This window comes from Cyprinus carpio, chromosome B12 (genome assembly GCF_018340385.1).
Source record: "Cyprinus carpio isolate SPL01 chromosome B12, ASM1834038v1, whole genome shotgun sequence".
NCBI lineage: Eukaryota > Metazoa > Chordata > Actinopteri > Cypriniformes > Cyprinidae > Cyprinus > Cyprinus carpio.
Genome location: NC_056608.1, coordinates 7,799,862 through 7,823,203, shown reverse-complemented (window position 1 = coordinate 7,823,203; position 23,342 = coordinate 7,799,862). Strand labels below are relative to the sequence as shown.

At 36.6% G+C, this 23,342-nt stretch overlaps 1 protein-coding gene across 1 annotated transcript; it reads left to right on the top strand.

Annotated features, from left to right (window-relative positions):
* The first annotated feature begins 1,142 nt into the window (after positions 1-1,142).
* Positions 1,143-22,413, top strand: LOC109054072 (Golgi to ER traffic protein 4 homolog). Its single transcript, XM_019071383.2, has 10 exons — positions 1,143-1,259; positions 5,575-5,771; positions 6,966-7,044; positions 7,181-7,262; positions 7,846-7,995; positions 8,094-8,232; positions 18,937-19,077; positions 19,989-20,064; positions 20,340-20,412; positions 21,632-22,413. Exons 2-10 carry the CDS (start codon positions 5,632-5,634, stop codon positions 21,718-21,720), a joined length of 969 nt encoding a protein of 322 aa, XP_018926928.1. The 5' UTR covers positions 1,143-1,259; positions 5,575-5,631; the 3' UTR covers positions 21,721-22,413.
* The last annotated feature ends 929 nt before the right edge of the window (positions 22,414-23,342 follow it).

Genomic DNA, 23,342 nt, shown 5'->3' with positions numbered 1-23,342 from the left:
AGGGCGCGGGCGCGCACACAGCGCCTATATCAGAGTCCTCCTTTCAGTTTTCAAAATAAGAGTCCTGGTTTCTCACCACAACAGACTATTCTAACCCTGTACTGATTTACTTTCAAGTCCCACATCTCTCACAATTCACATGAATAAAAATAAACTTTTGCTTAAAGTATAACACCTTTACACAAAATGTGCACATACTTTGGGGTGTCACATCAACCACTCAATAAAAAGGCCAGGCCGCCATTTTAAATAAGAATTTATTCACCACATAACAAGACATACCAGATTATCTCACTGTTTTTACATATTTTAATCAGTCAAACACCGTGTTATGCCTTCACATGTCACATTATAGCTTCAGGAAAAACAAGCGCGTTCGTTTATAGCCAGTTAAAATAATATAGCTAGCAAAGCAACTAACTCAAATCACCTAGCCAACTAGAAACTTTAAGCTTGAAACTAGCTGGCAAATTAGCCTGGCGAATTCAATAAACATGACTATATGCCCATGGGCATTATGAACTTGTTTATTTAATTCATTAATATAATTCAGACCAAACGGATAAGCTGTAGGCTATCCGTGCTTCCATGATAATGGCTAACGTAAGCCAAACCAACCAACTAGCCTCGACAATATAAAGATACTACTTTAATAGGTAATGCAACACAGACAAAGTGAATTAGACATGTAGTGTACACATACCTTTTATTATTTATTGGCCTCGCTGGATGAGCAGTCAGGTTCGCTGCTGTGACGAGCGCTCGGTGTGGACTCTCATGATGATGATGAGGTTCGAAGCACAAACAACCCACGTGCTGGGTCAACCGATATAAGTTGGGTTGATGGATAGGCTATATGCACACTCACTGCACAAAATAACCCAAATTCCATAAAAATAACCCATAATGGGTAAAGCATTTCATAACCCAGCGGTTGGGTAGATTAAATAACCCAGCATTTTTTAGTGTGAAAGCTGGATTAATGCTAATGTATATCTAAATAACTAATAAACAAAACTTTAATGAGATTTATTCTTAAAAAAGTGAAATAAGATCTTTCTAACAGTGTACCATTGGTTTACTATGAGCAGATCAATGTGGCCGGCACACCCTGCAGACCGTCTGCGGTGTAACATCTCCATTCTGTCCAGCAGATTTCTACGTGATGGAAGGCCTCCCGTGTGCAGATAATGCAACCTTCTGATTTGAGGGCCGTTGCCAGACATTTGACTACCAGTGCAAACAGCTTTTTGGCTCAGGTTCTTCTTATTGTTCTTATTTTTATCTCTTTATATTGGGTGATCATATGTCAATTTCTGTCTGTTAGAACACGGTCAAACTTCAAATGACATGCTGTGGTTTAAAATTTTATATGAAGCTTGTTTTGTATGTTTGAATTCATGTTTTTTTTCTCTGTATCTCTGGCTATTCAGAGGCAAAGAAAGCAGATGATAAGTGCTTTAGTCATGTTAATACTCTTGGCAATTTGTTTGGGAACTGTGGATACTCTGGGTCTAATCCGAAACCTTGTGAAGTCCAGTGAGTACTTCATTTCTTTTTCATAAGTGAAAGCATGCATGTTTTACATTATTAAAAAATATCAGTTGGTGCAGATAGCCTTGTGGGTGCCATGAGCCGGGACTCGAACTTGGGAAGCCCAAAGCACAACGTCCCTAGCCTGTATGTCGGCGCAACACCCCTGTTGTTAAATTGGGAAGATGTGGCTTGCGACATGTTCTTGTAAAATAACTCAGCTATCTCAGGTCCAGCTGTATTTTACATGCTGCTTTGTTATTGTACAACTAAAGAGCTGAGTGAATTTATACTTTCTGTTTTTTTGTGGAAAATGCTATGCTATTTGTGGAAAAGTCCAGTGCATATTTGACAGCAACCACACACCGGCAGGAGTGACGATGAGTGTAGTAAAAATAGAGGGAAACACAATCATCAAATGAATGTTGACTTCAACATGGGCCTGGATGTGCCAGATCCAGCTGATGTCAAAACTGGCTCAGTCTGTGCTCCTGGAAAGGTTAGAATGGAGAAAACAAGACATTTGTTTTGTAGGCTTATTGTGTCACCTTGTGTCTATTAGAACATTTCAGATGCATTTTATTCATAAAGTACTTTAAAAGAGAGTTAACAGAATTAGTTTGAGTGACTACAGTACAGATTTGTGATTTTAAATGGACTCTTGAACCAACATGGTCATCCCATTTGGAGTTTGATACTTTCATTTTTTTTATGATCTATGACCTTTGAACAAACAGTTGAGTCCTGTATTTCTCTCTCTCAGGCGTGTTTGGACTTTACGCGTTTGAATTCTTCAGTTCTAGATCAGAGTCATAAATGTGACTCCCAGAGAAACTCTAACAGTAATGGAGTAAGTTACTAACTACTTTTTGAAATCCATGTTTCTGGTGTTAATGTGAATGGTTCATCAGTGCAGGTCAATCCGTATTCATTTTTGGTCCCACTTACAGTACTTTTCAACGCCATGTAAAAAAACACTTTTCACTAAATAACCAATTCATCAACACTTATTGGTTTTCAATGGTGTGGTTTTCTCATAGGCATGTACTGATCAGTTCCATTGTCATTGTAACAATGGCTGGGCTCCACCCAACTGTGACAGAGCCGACAGAGGATGAAGTATCGAATATCGATAAGAGCACACTCATTCCTTCTCAGTCTCTAACTAAACAAAACACACCAACATGTTTTATTGGTTATATCATCCCTTTGAAACTCTTTCCTCATAGATTACTCCCTGAGAGATGGACTCTTGATCTTCTTTCTTCTGGTGGTGTCAGTTTTGGTGGTCTTAATAATCATTTTGCTCTACGTGCTCAAAAGAGACAGTCTTAACTGCTGTAGAGAGCACCGTCCTTCCAAAAGCCAATCATTATCATATAGGTCAATCAATCATTATGCGGTTTCATATTTTCATGACGTTTTAGTCGAGGAACGTATGTATTACGTTCAATATTTGATGTTTTAATATTGCTTCTTTCATTAGTAATCTGTTTGCTGGACGAACAGATTAGTTGATGGCAATTTACAGTAATTCTGCTACAGTGACTTCTGGCAGCTGATATAAATAATTGTAATTAATCATAATTAATTGTAATTATTTATAAACTTTTCTCTTTTGAGCTAATTTGATATATCTGATTTCTCAAATTCCATTTGGAATCCAGAAGGAATTGTGTTTCCTAAATGTTTACTTTTGTATTTAACAGATAATTTTTTGTTATACAAGCCCTTTTTGTTATACAACACCTCTGTTTCTGTTCAAATTTTAATTCTGTTCTTCTACAGTTCTGCATTTTTTTTTTTTTTTTTGTTGATGCACCTTTTACAAATGTTAAAAGGAGGCACTTTATATTTGTAATATAGGTGCTTTATATATTTGCAATGAAGTCAGAATTATTAAGCCATCTAAACCAGCAAATCCAGCGGATCCCTCAGTAACTCAACCAAGGTAATAGCGCTAGAAATATCAAACCCAACCTATGTTTTCTGTGCTTTCTATTAATTTATTGGTGGTGTTTGCCAAGGCAAGCAACAGACCTTTAACAGTCCCCATTAAAGTAGCACAAAATTTGTATTTAGAAGATTTATGCATTAAAATTTCAGTTTCTCATCAGATTTTTTGTCCAATTATATGCTCTCTAGATTATAAAAACTGTGTATGAAATTGGTCACTTGTTCATGTGTTCTATTTTCTATATAGTGAATGCCACTATATAGAGCAAAGTGAATGATTCAGACTGCTTTCCACTGAAACCTGGTTTCGCATGAGTGTCACTTGAATCGCTGCAATGCACACACAGTGTGGTTCAGACACACAATTTTGCGCAGACCACAACGTGTATTTAACCCATTTGAATTTGGTTATCAGTTCGTATTGAATTTCGTATCTGACCAATTAGAATCTAAATTACACAGAATGCTGTAATATAGAGAGCAATGTACAGGCATAATAAACAGCTTTGACAAGAAGATGAGACAACGCCACTCATCGATATAAATGACACGCTTTTCAGACTGCACTTTATAACTGTTGCTGGATTGTGACATAAATAAAAGGTTACTGACTATTTTTGAAAGGGCATACGACTTTGAAATTTCCCAACCTGACTTCTTGTTTCAGTCAGAAATCAAGCCATTTCATGCAGACTTTTTAGTATCATGTTTGGTATTTATCTTTGATGCAAATGGAGAAATCTAGGCAGATGGAAGTCTTTCAGTAAAACTGTCATTTATTGAAAACAAAATGATAAAAGATTAAAAATGAATACAAAATCCAAGCTGAGTATATTCTGCAAAAATGTCTGAGAGAGAAGTAATAATCTTCAGAAGTCATAAGAAATCAAAGGCTTTTGCAGTATGTGCTGAGTAGAAGAAAAGAAGAAAAAGCCAATTGGAAATATATATATATATCGGAGACTTACATCCTCTTAATACATCACGAGATATTTATGTCTGATCGCAAGACATCAAATGAATTTAATCATTGTGTAACTACACATGTTATGCCAAATGATTTTCTCCATCTAAATTAACTTCAAAGTTTGTGGTTTTACACCTTTTGCACAGAAACAGCAGATCTTTGCAATATTCATACATCAAATATCACTGCAAATACCAGCTCTTGGAAAAGAACACTTAGTACCCAGAAAAGAACACGACAAATGTAGAAAACATCCTTGCATATAAAAAATTATTTTTTTAAGAATAAGTTTCTGTCATCCTATAAACATCTTTTAATCATAACAATACCTTTATATGTCTACAAACCTAAAAATGAGTATAAATGGAATTAATAATAATAAAAAAAATACTAAATTAATAATACTTCAGTATGTGAGTAATATAAGAATTGTTAAGTTTACATCTGAGAAAGTAAAGTCTGAATAGTGAGACACAAACTCAGTCTGGCAGAAGTTTTGTAAGTCATTTTTAAATGTTACATACAGTACATTTTGTCAAATCATTCATTTCAATGTTAGTACATAGTAATTAAAGAATAGTAGTTATATAGACACCATATTTAGTGAGTCTAAAGCATTTAATGGTGAGACATTTCTAGCCATATAGCTATTTTAATACAATTATTTTCATCCAGGTTGCAAAATTGTACCCACAGAATCTGTATTTTATTTGTAGAATAAATGTAAAAATGTAAATAATAAAGTCTGTTCTGTTTATCTGTTGCACTGGTCTTGCTTACTTTAATACCTCAAGTATGAGAAATGTGCTGGATTCATTGAAAATTCCTTTACCTCTTTTTCATATTATATTTCTGGAGCACTGTCTACATGGTGATACTTTTTTACTTATTATTGACTGACCGATTTATTGATTGATTTACTGATTAATTGCAGTAGCTCATATATCATTGAAAATAGTACTGTACTTTTCAGCCATTTTGACCACCTTTATATTTATGTTTCTCTCCATCGTGTCAAACGTTGTATTTTAATTTTTTTTTTTAATTTATCTGCGATAATTAAAACGACGGAATAAATATAAAAAGTATCCATCTGTCCGTCTGTGGATGGCTTATAGGTCATTGTACGGCGAGTCTGAAGGCTCAGTAATCGCGTTTGGTTGGTCGGAGCAGTCATGTCGGAGCAGGAGTCTCTGAAGAGCTCCAGCGCCAGGAACCGCGGAGGAGTACAGCGAGTGGAGGGCAAACTGAGAGCCAGTGTGGAGAGAGGAGATTATTATGAGGCCCATCAGATGTACCGGACATTATTCTTCAGGTAAGTTTTATCGAGGAGTAGTAATGACTGGCCGGGGACCCGTCGCTTCCAGATCTTTCTTGTTGTCACTCGAGCACGTTTCTCGGTTGTGTTGATTGGCCAACTGCTCATTCGCACCCGCCCCTTGAGTCCTATCTTATCTCTGATTGGCTAGTCTCGACGTCGTTTATGTCATAATATCAGCGTGAGCTATGTAGCTAGCTACATGCTAATCTGAAGAGCAAGGTTGATAATCAATTGGACCAGCTGAAGAATCTGTCATTAATATTGTAATATAATAATACTACCCCCCCCCCCGTACAAAACATCAACAACAACAAAATAGTATATAATACGACAGTGGGATAATTGTGAAATGTCACCTTTTGTGTATAAAGTCTCTCTAAAATATTCCGATGAATTCAGACAAATGTGATAAAGACAACAAAAATTATTTTTTAAAACCACATCTGCCAGTCATTCTTCCTTTTGTGGCCAAACGTCTTTTACTTATTATGCTGAGACGAGCAACATCTGCAGTATCAAATATTGCACAGATAAGACTGCAAGTAAATATCAGGGTGATGCACTCTACATGTACTAACATAGTAAACATTTTAAGTAGTCAAGTATAAATGTTTTATTGCCTTTTGTCTTAGGGGAAAAATAGGCTTAACAGACTCAGCTGCTTATTAATATTTGGTAAGTCACAAGGTGCAATCTGCATGAAGGAACATGCAGAAAGGAGCCTCATGACTGTGTGCCAAACTCAACAAGTCAGATAATGTGGCCTTTAATGGCAAGGTTAGTTCAGGTTGTAAAATGCTGTGGGATGGAACTCTCTGAAAATACACGGTATTTGTTATAAAAAATACATATATGAAAAGTCACAATGTGCACAGTCACATGTTTTCATGTTTTTCAAATAAAATGTTTTTGCATTTTACCCGATAGTTACATCACAATATTTATAGGGTCAAATATAAATTAAAACTGTAAGCCTAATAAGTGTGTCAAAACCAACATGAACACAATTAATATATTTTGAAGAACTTGATGCGTGTATTGATATATTGATATATTTTTTTAATAACATCTTTTTTAATCATTATGGACATTTATTTATTTATTTTTATTATTTTGCTGTGTCCCATGAGGACTGAATGACCTCTATCACAGAAACGCAGTATTAATACCATGTTGTTTTGGGTGCAGGTACATGTCACAAGAGAAGCATGCAGAGGCCAGAGAGTTGATGTACAATGGAGCATTGCTCTTCTTTAGTTATAATCAGGTATGTGTTCCTCTCTATCAATTTAAGGTCAATAATTTATCATGTCATGTAATATCTGAACAGGTCAGTTGTTACTGGTTTTGTGAACCTCTTTCCTTTGTAAGATCTCTGCACTAATGTGTAATTTTCTAAACAGCGAAACAGTGCTGCAGATCTGTCCATGCTGGTACTAGAGTCCCTGGAGAAATCTGGGGCCAAAGTAGATGATGAGACACTTGGTGAGTTTATTGAACATTATATTATTAAGGCTGTTGTGCTGGTGATTGTTATTAATTTGGAGGTTATCAATTAGAGGTGTGGTTATATTTAGCTTTATCTGTAGTTAGAACTGAATTGTCAGAATATTCAGAAGGTTTATTTATTTTTAAGCTAAAACCAGTGTGTGAATATTGGTAGCCAATATTGAGTTCAAATGTACTGCAGCACCAAGCTGTTAAATACAATAGCTTTGCAATATAACTAATTGAGACATTATTATTATTATTTTATATTTATGTTTTTACACTAGCTCCTTCAAAGTTGTTGAAAAGCAGTTTGTGTGTGTGTGTGTGTGTGTGTGTGTGTGTGTGTGTGTTTGTGTGTGTGTGTGTGTTTTGGTCAGTCAGTGGAACCATCATTTCAACTAACCACCAGTTAGATTAAAAGTGTTTAATGTAATAGTTGTTTAAATAAAAAAAAAAATACAGAGTATAATAAATATTCAACATTTCCCAACCCTACACAATCTACAATACCTACAAACTGCAGCAAATGCATGATAGCCTTTTAATTGTGGAATTACATTCTTGGTGTTTGTTCTAGAGCATTTGGCTAAACTCTTCAGCCTGATGGACCCAAATTCACCAGAGCGAGTGGCGTTTGTCTCCAGAGCTATCAAGTGGTCATCAGGAGGCTCGGGGAAGTTGGGTGACCCCAAACTACACCAGCTGCTGGCGCTCACATTGTGGAAAGGTAAAACAGACATGACCGTAATCATTCAATATATTCTAAAGGAACAATCAGCTGTTTTGAGAATGGGTTACCCATATCATTTGTTTGTTTGCATTTAGAGCAAAACTACAGTGAATCACGCTATCATTTCCTACACTCATCTGATGGAGAAGGCTGTGCACAGATGTTGGTGGAGTATTCATCAGCGCAAGGTTTTCACGGAGAGGTGGACATGTTTGTAGCACAGGCCGTCTTACAGTGAGTTCTGGAATTTGAAAATTTTATTATTATTTTAACACCACATTGCAGTTTCAGACCAGTTTGACTATTTCTATTGCAAAATACAAAAGCAGAAATATAAGAAAAGAATGTGTAGGCCACTCTGCTATACAGTGTACAGAAGTGAATTGGGACCGGGGCTGTCTAGCTCCCATTAAAAAAAAAAAAAAATGCATTGTATTTCATGTCTTCCAAATCTATATGATAGTTTTGTGTGAGGAATAGACCTGATTTTAAGTTCACAGAAAATGAAAAAAATCTTGCTTAATGTTGTTCAGTTTTGTTCAGATGTGACATCTGATGTTGTGACATTGCACGTATAGCTAGTCGTTATTAAGGTCAAACCTGATGTGGCCGAACGCTTACATGCTTGAGAGCTACAGCAGAGAAATTATGTCTCTGCAGGGCTAGGGGTGTAATGGTACACTAACCTGACGGTTCGGTACGTACCTCAATTTTGACGTCACGATTCGGTTCGGTATGGTTTAGAAGTTCCCAGCATGGGGGAAAACTAAACACAAAATTGTTAATTTTTTTTATTTATTAAACAGTGGTTTACTGAACAAACTGCTCTTTCTTTAAATAAATTCAATTACAATTAAAATTATTATCCTAGGCATAAAAATCTACCTCAGCTTATGCTCTAAACTAGCCCTTTTAGATCCCTTTTACATTGCTATAAGGTTACAATTAACAGAGCCCAAACTTTAATTAAATTAATATTTATTTTTAAATATAAAAATCAACACTCAACTTAAAAAAATTGTATGCAAACATGTAAATTGCCCATAATGCAGTTTTTAAATTAACTTCTAAATGATTAAATTTTTATCTGTTGTTGAAATATATTCATGTACGTACACAGTGGCTGACTGTCATAGCTTATTTCATAATAGATTTATTTAAACATACATTAAATAATTTAGACATCACTAACTGGTAAAGTGAAATATGATGAGTAGTTTAATATTTCATGAAATGCACTTTCTTTAGACTTAATTTCTCTAGCGGACTAACGAGTTTTGGACACTTGCCTGAGGTAAATGAAATGCTGCATGACGTTTTGTTTACAAGCTGTTTTTTTTTTTTTGTCTTTCTGCAGTTGAAACACTGATTAAGCGATTACATGTGGCATTCGTGTTTATTTCTCTCTTAAAACTAGTAGTAAGGAGGAAGGGATGATCACGCTCACTCGTCCTTTGTGCTACTAAGACACCTACCTATACAATACTATAAAAGGATTAGGGGTAAGGATTACACCCCTAAATAAACTTTGTTCCCTGAGGGAACGAGATATTACAAAATAAGTCTCAAAATATACAAAAAACACATCTACATACAAAAATACCGAAGCCCTGATTAACTTCAGTTAGAGCTGCACAATTAATTGAAATCGAAACGAAATCGCGATTAAACTGCTTGGGTAAGTGCAATTTATTAAATCACGAAAGCTTTTATGCGCAGCTTGTCGGTGAGGTACGGTTCTTTGACCAGTAGTAAATGATTTATTAGTAAATGATACACTTCAAACATCTTTCCAAACATGAGAAGCATTTATGAACCGCTTGTCCAAAAGATGATATTTAATAGCGTTTTTACTCCAGACTCACTTCATAATGTCAGTCGAGTGTTTGATAAAAATCCTTGTTTGGTTGTTTGTTTGTGTTTAACGCCATGCCAGCTTCTATAACTTTTTTCATGCATTGAATGTAGTTCAGTCTTCTGTTTATTCAGCCTCTACTATATGGGATTTCCTGGAACTATGTGCAGTACCTTTTTTCTGCAGGGCATATTTGGAGTTTCAGGCCTTCTGGCCTTCGGATGGAGATTTACTACTGATCACAGAACCGTGTTTCACTGACAAGCTGTGCATGACAAAAATATAGCCTTTGCTGAATCACGATTATAGTTTAATTTCGATTAATCGTGCAGCTCTAACGTCAGTGTAAAACACTGGCCAATGCTGTTCGAGTGCACGTAATTGATGGCAGGCTTTCTGCATGTATAAAGTGGTGCTATTCACCAGTTTCTCAGAATCTTTTCACTGAAGGCAAAGAGGCATAGTACATCTTAGAAGGTTCCCTCATCCTGTGAAAAATGAGGTTACACAACCTGAGATGTTCCCTTTCAATTGCATCAATAACTGACTCTCTGGGGAAAAGTGTCTAATCACACCATGTTGAAGTACAGAGCTAGCCTGGCCTGGCCCGGCCCGGCTCAAGAGTGGAGCCGTTGAGAGAAAACCAAGTATAGGTCTCTGCAGGACAATAAAGGGAGTTACCAGATCGGTGGGCGAGGCCAAAACAGAGGTGCGTTTTCAACCACATTACCTGATTTGCTCATGTCACAGCAATAAACAAAATGTGATTGGTTGCTTTACCTGTCAGTTATATGGCCTCTTAGGTGGGCCTTAGCCATTCAAAGCGTCCAAGGTTCCCAGACCTTCTGCCATCAGTCTGAAAGTCTGGCTTAACGAGACTAAGATGGAAACAACATTTGCTCACACCAAGAAGGAAGCAATTTCTCTGGTAAAATAGGTTCTTACTCCAATTGGACAGTGCAAGCCCTGAGATTCATAAGCCAATGAAATGGCATCCACAACCCGGTGTATAAACCTCTGGTTCAATACAGAAAACCTATCCACCTTATTTTACAACGCAGAAGTAGATACGATGACGTACTTCCTTATAATGTGTTAAACTTCCGTTTCGCTAGCTGGTAGGTAAGGAGCATAGGAGCAATATGGTGGGCGCACACACAGAACACTATTAAACACCGTGATGGTAAATATTTACTGTATTACACAGTGGGAGGATGAAATGAAGAAGTGGCCTGCCATAACTTTTTAAATATTTTGTTTTGTCGCTTAGAGCAGACGGGTCTTCGATGCAGAATTATAAAAGCACTGAGGCATATATCAATAACGTTACCTGCACAGCGGAAAAGTCGGCCGAGTGCTGGTACATAAAACAGAAAGCGAATTCATGTTTTTAAAAGCAGACGTGAATCCCTGTAGTTATGTGATTGCATTGAGGATTTAGGTAACTGATAAATGATTAATGTCTCATTTTTCTCTTTCATCTGTGAAATCACTTAATGTTTTAAAGTATTAATGATTTTTTTTTTTTTTTTGGTCCTTATCCGTAACCTGATTACTATATAGTGCAGAATTAGGCAATGCAGAATTGCATGTAAAATAATAGTTGTAACTATAATATATGCGTGTACTTTTTATATATTTATTTATATAACTTTTTATTTTGGATTCAATTATCTGTTTTACAGTACTATTCAGAATGTTTTTCAGTTGTTCCATGAATTTTGAAAAAAATGACAAATTGACCATTATTTACCTAGCATTGCTAAACTGTATCATTTTCAGTGGGGGGAAATCAAAATATACTGCACCTTGACATTTTAATTGTGTGTTTGTGTGTGTGCATATATAAGGAGAAAGAAGCAATATAAGATATTTTAAAAAATATTTGTGTAAAAACGGTATATTTAATGGTCAAACTGAATAATTCCAAACAACTACACAATGTATCCAAAATGAATACACCATTTTAAATTTCATATAAAATGACATGGAATGTAGACTTGTGATCTCATTGGAGTAAATTTAACTTCAGCTTCATCATGGTCCTCAAAATTTGATCCATTATGTGTATCTTAAAATTGGAAGTGTAGAAATTAACAATGTACAATAAAGAGCTAGTGTCATTCTTGAGAATGGCAAGGGCTAAGGGATCTTCACTGTGGAACTGTATTGCCTTGTGTAACATTATTTTAAGGCATTAATTGTGATCTGTCAATGCCTGGACTTTAGGCATCACTGTACTGAAGGGGCAGCTGCAATGGCTCCGTTTGTGCGGTCTCACGGTCACCTTGCTCATCATCTGCAAAACAACACTGAAGTCAGTCAGATGCTAAGGAGAAACTAATAAATTCTCCACCCCCTATTTAGAAAAAGTTGCAAAAGTATTTTGTACATGGCACCAACCATGGTGTTCCAGTCCCAGTACAGTGGTCCTTTTATTCAATCCAATCGCAGTACATGGCTTTCAGGGATAGTTCACCCAAAAGTGAACATTTTCATCATTTACTCAACATCAAGTTGTTCTAAACCTGTATAAATTTCTTTGTTCTACTGAACACAAAGTAGTATATTTGGAATAATGTTAATATACAAACTATTCTTGGATCGTATTCACTTCCATAGTATTATTTCTTGTTACTATGGAAGTGATTGGGACCCAAGATTTGCTTGGTTACAAACATTCTTCGAAATATCTTGCTTTGTGTTCAGCAGCAAAAAGAAATTAACACAAGTTTGCAACAACTCGAGAGTAAGTAAATGACAATTTTAATTTTGGCTATCCCTCTATGGGCTTTTTTTGTAACAGTTTTCTACTTTTATCAACAACTGCAACTTAGCATTAAATATTATTCATGCCCAATATGAGTGTCAGCAATAAATAAATAGTTTAAACAATGTCTTTTGTAAGAGCACGTAACTTAACAAGAAGCTGTAACACACCTGTTAGTGGATAAATCCTGACGAAACATCTCCTCGGAGTCTCCACTGGAGCATCGTTTCTCAGGAAATGGATGTTTTTCTGTGGGTCTACCATCAACAAAGTGGAAAGAGCAAACGTACAGAAATTTAGGTGGTTTCTTTAAGTTTAAGGCTTTTAGTTTTAACCAAAGATGACGAGGTTCTTCTCCCTTCGGAGGGGCGTGCAAATCATAGGGTGCCCCCATCCACATTCAGCTCTGGTGCATGGATTATGGTCAAAACAAATGTCTTGCAGGTATTTTTTTTACTCTTGAACCAGCTATTATGACACCCCCTAACTAAAAAATGTAAGCCAATTTTTAATATTTAAAATCTCCAAAATTTCCATATAAATTCTATAAACTCTCCACACTGCCAAAGCTCCAAGGCAGCTGAGTAGCACCACTGTCCATGGTGCCAGAGCGCTGAGGTAGCTGTTTGGCACTAAAGGGTGCATGTGTAGTAGCCCTAGTGGTATTGAAGTTGACGCTGCTGCCATCAGCCCCAGTTCTCTGTCTTGAGAATAAGAACACTCCCCATTTCATTAAAAACTTGAGTATTAAGGGCTTTTGCAGCCCGTTAGCGTACCTTTCCGTCACATTCTCGTCAGTCTTGGTTATTAGACAGAGGTAATTGACTAATACTTTAGACAGCCGCTCCTATGCTTGCTCATTCTAAAACTAATTCTAAAAATACAACAATAAAGCCCCCATAGATTTTGTACACTTTGGTATAAAGCAACATTATTTCTTGTCAGAGGTCACAACCACTACTATAGATACAAGCTGACCAACATTACTTTCCCTGATAGTAGCTTTGGTATGGTCATGCCATGGTTTCTCTATGTACACTTAGCTAGAATAATATTACAATAAAAAGAGGTTAGGCTCACTCTATTTAGGTTGGTCAATCAACATCTAGTTGACCCAAACAGAAATTCCATATAAGCCCTTACAATCCAAGTACACTTGAACTAATACCAAGTGTTAGCCGGATCTCTGAAGATACAGTTGGCGTGCCCTATGCTCCATCTCAACTGAATTTTAGTCCGTTACTAACCTGATGCAGGAAATGTGGTAACAAGGGTACAACGTAATCTACTAGAGTCAATAATTACAAAGTAAATCAGAATAAAATCAAATGTAACAATTTATTATCAGTCAGGTAAATATGTTTTATGCCAATTACAAGAGTAAATAATGCATACCAGACACACCATACTATGGGCTTCTGGCTACAGAATCGTGCCTGAGTTTTTTGCAACATTTCCTTAAATACCTCTGTCAGACCAAGACAAGCATTCTCCAAAATGGAGACAGGAACTAACAATTTGAATTTGTATTGATCAAGCTGAATTAACACCTGAATGCTGTGGGCCTTGGCAAATGCAACACAATTTTTTTAGTTGTCTTCTGTTTAATGCTGGTTTCTGAGCACTAATTCGGCCATTGAGACCACTGCGTGAGAGAATTTGACAACTTGTTCTTGTAGATACAGGGCTTTCTGGTGACCAGTTCTTATGTAGCTCTACTGCAGTTGAAAAGGGCTGGCCCTGGACTGTCGAACCAACAAACGGTCCCCTCGAACAGTTGTCTTACGGGGTCTGCCTGACCTGGGCCTGTCATGAACTTCACCAGTTTCTTCAAATCTTTTTCTTATCCTCTCCACGTGATGTTTAGATACATTAAAGATGTCTGCCACCTCAGCAGCAGACTTGGTCTTCAGGCTCTTGATGATCAGCACTTTGGTCTGTGGTTGAATCTTTGGCATGCTGTCAGAGGTCAGGATGCATTTCAAATGAAGGTTGGGTGTGCTGGGGTTCTTCTTCTACACACCTGGGAATGTTTTAATTACAGTATTTGTCACAGGTGACATTCTAATCTGTGATTGGTTGAATCCTTTAAAGATGTGACAAGACATTTGTCTAAGCAAAGTCTGACCTTTCTGTCCTAATTAAATAATTAAAAATCAAGGCATGATAAGATTTTATTTTGGTAAAATAAGCATAATCTAGAGGCCTTTGCCTTTCATATAAGCCACTTCTGATTCCAAATGATCAACTAGAAGTCAAGTTATTATTTGTTGTTCCTACAACTTGGATAGGCGACAAGATTTTTGTCAGGGAGTGTGTGTGTGTATATATATATATATATGTGTCTGTAAGGCAAGCAAACACAGAGTTTCGGAGTTTCGCGCTCAAGATCTCAGAGACCAAGACGCAAGAAAGCACATCCTGTTTCCTTTCATTATTTTACAAAAGCGCCATGTTTTGTTGTTATTGTGATTGCAAACAAATAAACGTAGAGTCTTTACAGATTTGAAAGATATATTACTCTTATCTGTAATACATATAGCGTTTGGATGTCATGCCCGATGTACTTACCATAGACCAGCCGTTAACGATCTTTCCGCCATGGACTGCGTGACTTCGCCTGTGGTTTTTTTTTTTTTGGCGACTAAGCAACTAATAAAATTTTGGTTGACCAAGCTTCTTCTGGTCAACTAACGGTTTGTCAACCATTACTGGGCAACCCTACCTTTTAGTCTACTTCTTGTAAGATTGAGACCATTATATCAGATGCACAGAGACATTCAAATGATATCAAACATGACTGTAAATATCACTTGCATTCATGTAGAACATTATATTATACTATTGACTATTCTGGGCGAGCTGAGTGGAGGGAGGATGGGTAAGCGGAAGGAAGGGGATGAAAAGGAACTAATGCATATGTGAAAGAGGCACATTCTCTTGGTGAGTTGTGGAAAGAGATATCTGTATGTTAGTACAGTGCACTGTGTATATTGTCCGTCTCAGGAGATCAATGTGTTCTATAAACCTTAATTTTGGCCCACTCTTCTTTGCAGAATTGTTTTAATTCAGCCACATTGGAGGGTTTTCGAGCATGAATGGACTGTTTAAGGTCATGCCACAGCATCTTAATCGGATTGAAGTCCGGACTTTGACTTGGCCACTCCAAAACCTTTGTTTTAACCTTTGACTTGCTGGTGTGTTTGGGATCATTGTGCTGCATACCCCAAGTGCGCTTGAGGTCACAAACTGATGGCTTGACATTCTCCTTCAGGATTTGCTGATAGAGTGCAGAATTCATGGTTCCATCAATTATGGCAGGACGCCCAGGTCCTGAAGGTGCAAAGCAGCCCCAGACCATCACACTACCACCACCATGTTTGACTGTTGGTATGATGTCCTTTTTATGAAATCCTGTGTTCGTTTTACACCAGATTTAACGGGACACACACCTTCCAAAAAGTTTAACTTTTGTCTCATCAGTCCACAGAATATTTGACCAAAAGTCTGGGGGTAATCAATATATTTTTAGCACATGTGAGACGAGCCTTTGTGTTCTTTTTGGTCAGTAGCGGCTTTTGCCTTGGAACTTTCCCATGGATGCCGTTTTTGCCCAGTCTCTTTCTTATTGTTGAATCATGAACACTGACCTTAATTGAGGCAAGTGAGGCCTGCTTTTCTTTGGTTGTTGTTCTGGGTTCTATTATGACCTCCTGGATGAGTCGTCATTGCGACCTTGGAATAATTTCGGTAGGCCAGCCACTACTGGCAAGGTTCACTACTGTTCCAAGTTTTCTTTATTTGTGGATAATGGCTCTGACCAGGGTTCGCTGGAGTCCCAAACTCTTAGAAATAGCTTTCCAGACTGATACATGTCAACTGTTTTGTTTCTCATCTGTTCTTGAATTTCTTTAGATCGCAGCATGATGTGTTGCTCTTTAAGCATGCTTCACTTTGTCAGACAGGTTCTATTTAAGTGATTTCTTGATTCAACAGGTCTGGCAGTTATCAGGTCTGGGTGTGGCTAGTGAAATTTAACTCAGCTTTCTAAAATAATGTGGTTAATCACAGTTCTTTCATGATTTAACTGGAAGGGGCAATTCATTTTTCACGTAGGGCCAAGTAGATTGTGACAGCCTTTTCCTTTAATAAATGAAATCATCATTTAAAAACTGCATTGTATATTCACTTGCATTATCTTTGTGTAATATTAAAATTTGTTTGATGATTTGAATCTTTTAAGTGTGACAAATATGTAAAACAATTCAAAAACAGAAAGGGGGCAAAAACCTTGTCACAGCACTGTATGCACTGCATGTTTCACAGTAATGAAATTTGAAGTAAACATGATACTTCATTTGTTGTTCTCCACTGTACAGAACTGTACAGGAGTTTTTTTCTGCGCTTAAATGGCATTGCTAGAAAATGGCCCTAGTGAACATTTTAGCCCTGGTGGCTAGTTCCTATAACTAAGTTCCTATAACTATCTGGTTGGAAAGCTCCTATTGTCTTGGAGTTCTCCACTATATAATATGTGCTTGAATAGTCAAGTAGTTCAACTCTGTAACTAAAATGGAAATGTGCTGGCTGGGCTCCAACACGTTTTTTGACATATTGACATTTAACCCTAAAGACTGCATACAAAAGACTTCACTGGGACATTAATAAGCAGTCACTGAGAGAATTCACAACACAAACTCTGCTCATTTTCAAAAGGGAGAGAGCAGCATTTACACACTTTGTGAAAGTGTTTGGGTATAGATTAGTGGTGTCAAAATTAGCGCGTTAACACATGCAATGATTTTTATTTTATTTTTTTCAGTTTAACACATTAAAAATAATTAACGGCATTAATGCAGGGGTGGGGCTACGGTTGGCCACCCCACTCACAACTGCTGCTTCCGTTTTTTTTTTTTTTTTTTTTTTTTTATTTATTTATTTTTATCATTATTATTATTTTTATTTATTTATTTTTTCTTCGTGACAAGAACCATTGTTTAATTAAAATGCAGAATGTCTTTATGACAGCATCAAATGGAAGACGTTTCGGACACGCACTCCAACTTTACTTCAGCAATCAGAGCGGAAATGGTACTGTGCTCGGAGCACGTGCTCTTCAATTGCATGCACAAAGGTGCTGGCGTGCTGTACCCTGTATTATTTCAAATCAAAGCGGGAAAGAAAGTACGAGCATGGTACTGTTTACTAATAAGGTGACAGCACCAACTACTGGCCAGGCATATATAATACAGCGTTTTTGGCTGTTTTCGCAAATATGTGTAAACGTGAATATTTTTTAAATCGTTGCCGTGGAAACTTTTTAAAAGCACAAGGGAAAAAACGAAAACGAAATTAAACAAATTAATTTCGTATAAACTTCACACAAGCAACCAAAAAAATATCAAATAGAACAAATGACAAGCTATCATATAAATAGCATTTAGAAGAATTGTAAAATAGTGCAGAAGTCATATGGACTGCTTTTATGATGTATGAACTACTTTTTTACTCTACTCCTGCTTTTATAAAATGGGTTAAAATGCAGTGATTTAAACGAATATTGTCACATTCAGTAAATTTATGTTAAAGGATTAGTTCACCCAAATACCCATAAGACCTTCATTCATCTTCGGAACGCAAATTAAGATTTTCGATGGAATCTGGAGCTGTCTGACCCTGCATAGACAGCAACACAACTGAAATGTTCCCATATCTAGAAACGTAGCAAGGAGATCTGTGAAAAAACAAAACAACTAAAAAAAAAAACACTTTATTCAACAATTTGTCTCCTCCGCATCACCCTGGTGGCATTTTGGAGAATATCTCAGCTGTGTCATGCCGATACACTGTTTCCGTTCAGATCAAATCACAACAACGTAGGAAACAGTTCTAGCATGACGCAGCTGAGATATTCTCCAAAATGGCACCAGGGAGGTGCGGAGGAGACAAATTGTTGAATTAAGTCTTTTTTTTTTTTTTTTTTTTTTTTTTTTTTGTGCACAAAAAGTATTCTCGTAGCTTCATATAATTGCGGATGAACCACTGATGTCACATGGATTCATTCACAGCTCTCCTTGCTATGTTTCTGGACATGGGAACATTTCAGTTGCATTGCTGTCAATGCAGGCTCAGACAGCTCCAGATTCCATCTAAAAAAAAATTTATTTGTGTTCCAAAGATGAACGCAGGTCTTCTGGGTTTGAAATGACACAAGGGTAATTAATGACAGAATTTTTATATTTGGGTGAAATAACCCTTTAAATACTTATTTTTACGATTTGGTATTCATCTCCGTATCTTTTCTTGACTGCAGGTTCCTTTGTCTAAAAAATAAGACAAGCGCATTGGTGGTGTTCACCACATACACACAGAAGCACCCGTCTATAGAGAAGGGTCCTCCGTATGTGCAGCCTCTGCTGAACTTCCTGTGGTTCCTCCTGCTGGCTGTGGACGGGTGAGATACTATCCTCTATTCATGCTCTGCATCTCAGCATCAGGCCCTTTCTGTCTATTATAGAGCATTCAGTTTTTTTTGAATGCTATATATTCTCAGCTCAGTCTCTCAAGGTTCACTTTCTTGTTCCAACCTTGATCAAACTTATCTGCCTGTAACTTTCTAGTAATCCTGAAGACCTTGATTAGCTTGTTTAGATATTTCATTAGGACTGGAGCTAAACTCTGCAAGAAAATGGACCTAGAGTTGAGAACCCCTGCTCTATATTCTAAAATTCTAAGACAAAATTCTACAAATGAGTGAACATTTTCTTGTCTGCTGCTCTATTTTTATACAAGTGCCGTTTGATATCAGTGTGACTGAGTTATTTTAGTCTTACTAAGAGCTGTGTTGCAAGTTCTTTTTTTTTTCTTTGTCTTTTGTAATGTGAGAAAAAACAATGGTGTGATCTTATGATCTGGTGACCCGATTTAAGAAACAGTATCCCATGACTTATTCCTCTAGACACTTACGCCTTTCCCCCAGCTTATAAAATTTGATGTTTCTCCCCTTCTCTTTACTTCTGTTGCCTCTTGGCATCCTTTACTGTGGAAACGCAGCAGACCAGAGCTCTTCATTCTCCAGTCCTAGAGGGCCATTGTCCTGCTGAGTGTATCTTTAACTCTAACCAAGCATATGTGAACAAGCTGTTAAAGATGTTTAGAATTACTTGTAAATTACAGACACATGGGTTACATTGATTGGAGTGTTCCTAAAGTCTTCCAGACACTGTTCCTCTACGACTCGAGTTGAAGAGATATCACTAGACTAAGTAACTGTATCTGACATTTTGAATCATCCATTAGTGTTTAAGCAAATGATGGATCAAAACGGTTAATACAACCTCTGGATGATTGTGGTTTTATTTCCAGTGGGAAGTTGACAGTCTTCACAGTGTTATGCGAGCAGTATCAGCCATCACTGAAGAGAGACCCTATGTACAATGAGGTGAGTTAGATATCACAAACATCCTTTTTTTTTTCTTTCTCAGTTCCTAGAGATAAAAGGGTTCTACTTTTGACCTAATAATCTGACTACAACATCATCTTCACAACAGAATACAAAAAAATATTTAGACGTTGGCTTGATGCTAAGCTAAATTACAAACATTAAAACAATCAAAAAGATACATTCACCATCCATATAATAACACCTTCATTGATTATAAATATACTTTTGGTATTTGTGTATAACATTAAAATATGTTCTTCTCTTGACCTCAGTATCTGGATAGAATAGGACAACTGTTTTTTGGAGTGCCACCTAAACAGTCATCATCATATGGCGGTTTGCTAGGTAAGAAACATAACTACCTCTGTGTGACTGCTGGTTATGATTCATGATATTTCATGCTAAAGCAGTTAGTGACAATGAATGACAGCCAGTGATGCACATCACCAAGGCTTGGCGTTACACCAAATTGTTCAAAATTGAACAAAACACCACAGGTTTCATATTTCTCATTATCTCCACATTTTGAATTAATTGAATGAATGAATGAAATGAATTAAATTAATAATTAATAATGAATAATTAAACTACTATATGTATATCCAATTGTATGTACTGTGTAGCAAATTATATAGCAAACTGCTTGTTATATCATTGAAAAATGTAAGCTGGATAGTTGTCCAGTGATTATATTAAGTTAAACATTAAATCCTACTTTATCTGCATACATACAGTATAGTCATGTAATGCAATATGTATGATATAGCAAATATAAAATCACTGCAAAATGTAAATGTATTATTGCTGAAGTGTGTGTGTGTAATTTATTTATTTCCAAATTTATTCACATACATAGTGTACTGATGTAGGGTGATATAAAGTATGCTATTAGGGGTGCACCATAAATATCGGCCGATAATTAATGCACATCTCGTCAGTAAAGCCGATTCTGTAATCAGCGGCTCTGTGTAGTAACAGCTGCTCTATGTGAAATCACGCACCTGATGGAATTTACTGCTGATTAGAGAACTGGCTTTACTGACGAGATGCGGATTAATTATCGGCCGATATTTATCATGCACTATAATCTCACCTGCTTAAATATTTGAATCGTCGCAAAATGTAAACTACATTATTATCCAGCTTTAATCTGCTGTGACTGGAACACATGAAGATTAGATATTATAAACTTTAACATGATTTTCTGTAAACCTGCTTTAAAACAAATGTTTATTGTGAAAAGTGGTATACATTTGGGGAAAAAATGAAATTTGAAATAGAAAACTATGGATACTTATTTCTGCCATAGAATAAAAAGATCAGTGTGACTTCTCTCACAAAAAAAAAAAAAAATTCTGAGTTGCAAGGAAAAAAGTCAGAATTGTGAGATTAAAAAGTCACAGTTTTCTTTCTTTTTTTAATTCCGAGGTGGAATAATAAAATGGCTCAGACAATTTTCTGTACTTGTTTTTGTTCAGCATAATACACAGCACGGTTTAATCTAAGGATATGTTGTGAAGAGTTAAAAAAAAAATAACATTCTGATTCGATTTCTTTGTAATAGGAAACCTATTGAATAGTCTAATGGGCTCAGGTGAGGAGGAAGAGGGTGAGGAAGCTCAGGAGGACAGCAGCCCCATAGAGCTGGACTGAAGCATCTGGACTGATCATAACATCATAAACCAGCCCCATACCAAACCATTCACTGATGTGAAAAATGACCAATCACACATCCGTTTGGGCGCTCTTTTTCAATAACTATAACTATTTCCTGTTATTGTTGGACTTTGTTCTGTGTATAGTTTTTAAAGAATGAAGGTGCAACAATATCAAACTTCCCGGACTGTTGAACAAAATTTGTAAAAGAGCAGAAACAGACGCACTTCAGATGTAATTGTGATGCCCTCCATTTGTAGTTCTACTGAGCTGTTGGTGTCAGGGACCCTCGTTTGTGAGAGGGACTTTCCTGTCCTGCCACTGAGGGTGGTGGTCGCTCAATGTATTAATAAAAAAAGTAATTAAATTGCTCTTAACTTATAATCCATTCTAATATACTTTGACAAATTCTACAGTATGATAGCTCAGTCAAAACAAGGTTTGGTTTTGTGTGTCTCTACACAGCTAGGGATATTTCGGTATCCTCGACAGGACATTTTCACCACTTCTGTTACATTCTATGTGTGAGAATGAGAAAAGCACAGATCTTATAAATGTGCGCGAGCAGGTGGATGAATGCATGTTCGTGTGAATATGCCGTTATAAATGTCTCGGTCACCAGGGGGCCGCTTCATTCTCTGCTGAGGTGTGACTGAACATAATAAAACAATAGAAAATGGATGTAACAAATCGATATGTCCTGTTTGTCTTCATTGCTGGAAACATGAAGTTACAAGTGCTGCTAGTTAAAAATAAAATGTTGGGGTTGTACTGCAGTATTGGTTAATGTCAACCAAATAGCTATTTGGACATTGTTTTGGTAAACTGTTGTGAGGCTAACACGTAATAGTTAATACTTGTTGGGGGTAATGCATTACAAGTAGCACAAGTTACGTAATCAGATTACCTTTTTTCAAGTAACTAGTAAAATAAAGCTTTACTTTTTAATTTGCAAGAAAATATCTTATATCTAAATATCTTTTCAAATAAGTAACGCCAGTTACTGTTTCCCATTTATTGACTGACAGTCCTCCTGTCCTCATGTTGAGAGATATCGGGAGTAAGTGCAGACCTTTGCTGCTGACCTTCCATGATCCATTTCAACTATACGAATCCGCAAAAAATGACTAGCTAAACATCACATTCATGTTTTATTGCTGAAGTAAGAGTGTTGAACTTTCTCTTCCTTTGTCATATTTCTTCTGCCATTTCTTTTGAGCTTTTATGTTCAACAGAAGAAAGAAACTCATACCGATTTAGAACAATTTGAGGGTGAGTAAATGATGACAGTACTAGACCTTTAATTCAAAATATTAAAAACTAATATTCAATGATACTTAGGCCCTGTCCACACGGGAACGCGTTTCGCTGTATATGCATAAATTTTGTATCGTATCGGCATTTCGTCCACACGGATCCAGCGTTTTGGGAGAATGAAATTGATATTTTTTTGAAAACGGTTTCCAGAGTGGGTAAATTTGAAAATGCCGCCCTTGCATTTTCTTGTGGACAGTGAATCTGTATATTTTCTGAAACAATGACATCATCAGCCCACATCTCGCCCATAGTCAGACACCGCTGCGTCATGTAACAGCAACAAAAACATGAACAACCACTGA

Coding starts and splice junctions, on each gene's coding strand:
- LOC109054072 (XM_019071383.2), top strand. CDS start 5,632: ATGTCGGAGCAGGAGTCTCTGAAGAGCTCCAGCGCCAGGAACCGCGGA. Junction 8,233..18,936: donor GTAGCACAGGCCGTCTTACA/GTGAGTTCTGGA, acceptor TCTTGACTGCAG/GTTCCTTTGTCTAAAAAATA. Junction 20,065..20,339: donor GAGACCCTATGTACAATGAG/GTGAGTTAGATA, acceptor TCTTGACCTCAG/TATCTGGATAGAATAGGACA.